This window comes from Malaya genurostris, chromosome 1 (genome assembly GCF_030247185.1).
Source record: "Malaya genurostris strain Urasoe2022 chromosome 1, Malgen_1.1, whole genome shotgun sequence".
Lineage (NCBI taxonomy): Eukaryota > Metazoa > Arthropoda > Insecta > Diptera > Culicidae > Malaya > Malaya genurostris.
In genome coordinates this window covers 110,333,846-110,338,240 of record NC_080570.1, presented here as the reverse complement: position 1 = coordinate 110,338,240, position 4,395 = coordinate 110,333,846, and the positions used below count along the sequence as shown (strand labels likewise).

Below are 4,395 nucleotides of genomic sequence, written 5' to 3'. Positions count from 1 at the left end.
TTATATACAAAAATGTGAAAAAAATGAAAAATTCATATATATTTATAAATTCATCGATTGTTTAATGTTTTCTTTTGATTGGGCCGGAATGGTAGTTGAGCGAAAATTGTAGCTGGTATCACTAGCAATCGAATGATGTGTATAAATATATAGGTCATCGCTTTGAATTTCGAGATATTTACGATCATTGTAAAAAGTCTCATCTTTTCTTAGGCTAACTATATAAAGTTTTCATTATAACTTTGGGTAGACAACCCTATTTTTCGTTTTTTTCAGTGCATTTTATTTCTGGAAGTAGTACCTTTCCAATGGTGAACAAATTTTGAAGATCGGTTGACTAACAACAAAGTTATGACTCGGTAAAGTTGAAGTATTCAATATTTTCTATGCGACGATTATGCCAAAGGAAAGAAAATTGGAAAGCAGATAGGGCATATTGGGCGCGTGAAAAAACTTGGAACGGGAAAAATCAAATTTTCATTGGTTTTCCTTTACCAATCATCTGCTACAACGTTTTCGAATCAATCTACGAACTTCACAAAATTCGAGGGTGTAAAATTTATTGAGATTCGTTGAAAAACAGCTGAGCTATGACAGCTCAAAGTTACCGTTCCAACTTTTTTTGAGGCTTGGTATTTGGAGTGTTAAAGGGGGTTGCCATAAAAACGCTTTGTATATCCGAAACGGTGCGACCTAGACTTTTGGTGTATTTGACAAAGTAAATTATTTTCAATAGTTCTAGAACTTTGTAGAAGAAAAAGTTATGGTTATATTTTTTGCCTAAGTAGGCCATGAACAATAAGGGGTATAATCAAATTACGAGGTATATATTTGTAAATAATTTTTTTAAAAGCAACTATATGCATTAAAAGACCGGCTTGGCAGCTACTGATTTATGACCACGTTTTTATTGATTCGAACCACTGTGCGTCGGTATGAAAAAGAAGCAAAGTTCTTATTCCAAAGCCTTTATTATTTCGGGCGACTTGCTTGCAAGTGCCATATATTATTCATTATTTGGAAGATTTTTCAGGATCACATCGGTAATCTCCGAGATCAGTTTAGCAGCCAATCCCTTAGGAACATCACCACCAAGTAACGTACATGATTGAGATTTTATCTCAAGTTGCTGAATTTTTTTCTCCATTGTTTCAATAGATGTCCGTTGGTCAATAATTTTGTCAATCAATTCTGAAATTTTGTTTTCCTGTGACTCCAGCGCTTTCTGCAGAGCGGTAATAGATGTTGTGTGGGTTGATGTATCTTCAATAAGGCTACCGATTTGTGTTTCCAACTGCTCTACGTTATCTAACTTGAATGGTAGTTGCTTAATAGAAGTAATATTCAGTTTCAGATAGATCGCTTCACTTAATTTGGTGCTTTTTAAGCACTCATCTTGAGTATCATAATAATATCGATCGGCTTCATATCGATTGAGAATCTCCTTCTTCACTGGAGCGAATACATCACGCCAACGGCAATCCCACAAGTTTTGGTACAGTTTAAGATTTTTCAAAGATGGGAAATTTTGTGGTTCTAGATTTTCTAGAAATGTTAAATGATTCTCGTGAATGTCTAACGTTTCAAGTAATGGCATTTTCCAATTGATTACATCAAGTTCTGTGAGATAATTTTCCGACAGGTCTAAGGTTTTCAACCGATTGAGTTGAACGTCAGGGGAATCCATGATGATATAGATTCGGTTTTGGGAAAAGCTGACTTCCTTGAGCTTATCAAGTCCATCGAGTTCACTGAAGTTTATATACTCAATTCGATTGCCATTAAGCATCAATTTGGCTAAGCTTTTCAATTTTGATAAATTTTTTGGGATCGATTTCAGGAGATTGGATGTAACTGACAGCGTATTAATCTGATCGTTTTCTTCATAGTCATCAATTATTATTTCTGACGTTAAACTGTTTGCAGCGTAAAGTGTAGCCAAATCCGACTTGAGATAAATTTTAGTGATGTTTCCATCATTGATGGTGAGTGCTCCAATCCACTTCATTTTATCCAGTATCATTGGTGAAAGGTAATCTACAGAACAACTTTGTAGTTGATAGTTTTCATGGACTGGAAATTCGATTGATGTACTCAAATTCAAACTCTTCAGCAAACATTGGTCTGGGGACCCGTAACCATAATTACACTTCACACTCAATGATGACGAGCTTCCAATGATTAATCTGAAAGACAACGGACTTTCTGACATTCACAATTATTTTAATTTTTGATTAAACTCACAGAAGCACAAAACTTATAAATGAACGTTGATCCATTCTTCCTTTCACTTCGTTAATGATTAGCACTCGATTCAATTCGATGTGGCTCTCATGATGGCATAGGTTATCTTATCTAAATATATTCTTTCAGCGAGGCAAATGAATGCGCCACTCTCTCTCTCTCCCTCTCTCAATATAAGTAAGTGTGTATGGCCATCAACTAATATGACCTACAAATTTAAGAAATGTTTTCCGTTCTCTAGGAATTAAAGTAAGGGAGCTATCTCTGAACACTTCTCTAAATCTATCACAACTCTTGTGAATTTTTGTGCTCTAGAAATGGACATTTAGAAGGTCTTAGACTAAAATGGCATCACAGTAAACGTTTAGAAATGTAGTACAAAAACTTTCTCTTGGTGACAGTCAAAAAATTTATTTAAATTCCTAATAATGATAGTTCCAGGAGAAAAGATTGAAGTTTTGATTAAAAACGCCACAAAAAGGCGCACAGTATCATTAACATTTTTCATCTGAGGGCCCCTCCCGAAACGAAATTCTGATTACGGGCCTGAGTTTATCAATGTTATAGTCGAAAATAATAGGGCATAAAATCCGACGGAATTCATAAATAATAAGTTTATTTTCCTTTCACCAATTTGCGAACGTTGTTAGTAAATCTTCCAATCGTGCGACATACAGATCCCAAAAGGAATACAACATCGTTGAAAATTACTACAAATAACAAGGGTCCTAAGTTGTTACCTTGCGGAACACCTGATTTATTCGTGAATTCATTGCATCCATGAAATGAGTTTTCCCAGTTCTGTCAGAAATAGGTCGAATAACACACATAAAAGGGGTACTTTATTTTAACCGTGTAGCCAAAGTCAGAGTCTGAATGTGACAGAAATTTCTTTTGTCTACCAATTCGTAAGGAAAATGATGAAATAATGACGAGTCGTTATGAAGTTTGCTTCTTGAAACAACAAGATTAAAAAATTAACCTCATTTTATTTCTCCCAACTGATCAACTGACGCAGTGAACTGTTCGAGATGTTCAACCAACTAATCACGGTAATTTTACCCAAAACAAACTTAGCCTGAAACTACTGTAGATACCGTATACTACTAACCGAGTAGGACCTTGACTGTTAAGATGCAGACGACGCCCGTTCCCTGGGCTGTTCTGCTTGATGATAAATATGAAGGAATTACACGTGTTTGCGTTTATTTATTTACAAGGATTAAGTTCAAACAGTCCCGACAGCAAGCTCAACGCCAGTCTAATGCTCCGAATCGAAACCATCAGCTGCTTGTTGTTGTACGACGGGAGTGCAACTGTAAGTGCATTTATCGATGTTTATGTGGTCTTGTTGCTGACCGTCTAAGGCAACTTAATTCGGAAGACCGGAAATCTTCTTAGACCAGTAGCGTGCTGTTCGGTGAAGGCTTCCCCGATAAGCACCCTTTTGCTGGTGTTCCATTTAAGCCTATCAGTGGAACGTCAGATGGAAAGATTTTCCCTAGCTGTACCGCTTGATTCCTTGAGTTTGATGAGAACGTGACAACTGCAAATGGTAGCTGGTGGAGCTGAATGCTTGTTCCGGATTTGGTTTGAAAATTACGATGTTTTTACTTCCTTCTTCCCCACCAGGTTTATAATTATAAATATTGAAAATGCTCATATTATTCACAATAGTTAAGCTATCCCATTCAGTATTGCTTATGAATTGTTGCTAGCGACGAAGGAACTAAAGCATAACCATTTAGGGAGTGTGGAGTGCAGACGAACAATTCCCTAAATTATTAACAAGTCTTCAGATTTCAAGTGTTCTAATTTGGATGAAACTTTGCACGCGTGTTCAGTTTAACAAATGGTATTTCTTTTATTAGTTCAAGATGAAAAGAAGTGCTTCTTGAAGAAAAAAATACTGTGCAAGCTCAGCAGTGGCTTCAAAAGTGTTATCCGGACTGTCCTTCTAAAATAACCCTTTGTTATTGGTTCACTGAATTTAAACGTGGTCGTAATGGTGGTGAACGTTCTGGTCGTCCAGTTAAGGTGATTGCTGCAGAAAACATAAAACAAGTCCAAAAATTTGATATATCCTACCGTAAACTGAAATTGCGTGAGATAGTCGAGGTCGTAGAGATATCAGAAGGCAGTGTGTTTACA

At 36.3% G+C, this 4,395-nt stretch overlaps 1 protein-coding gene across 1 annotated transcript; it reads right to left on the bottom strand.

The window, feature by feature from the left end:
• Positions 1-772: 772 nt before the first annotated feature.
• Positions 773-2,327, bottom strand: LOC131440338 (leucine-rich repeat and IQ domain-containing protein 4-like). Its single transcript, XM_058611530.1, has 2 exons — positions 2,245-2,327; positions 773-2,186 (listed from the first exon to the last, which is right to left on the bottom strand). Exons 1-2 carry the CDS (start codon positions 2,277-2,279, stop codon positions 1,007-1,009), a joined length of 1,215 nt encoding a protein of 404 aa, XP_058467513.1. The 5' UTR covers positions 2,280-2,327; the 3' UTR covers positions 773-1,006.
• Positions 2,328-4,395: the final 2,068 nt, after the last annotated feature.

Excerpts from the sequence above, each read along its gene's own strand:
- LOC131440338 (XM_058611530.1), bottom strand. The coding sequence starts at position 2,279 with ATGGATCAACGTTCATTTATAAGTTTTGTGCTTCT. Across the intron at positions 2,187-2,244 it reads TTTATAAGTTTTGTGCTTCT|ATTAATCATTGGAAGCTCGT; the intron begins GTGAGTTTAATC and ends GTTGTCTTTCAG.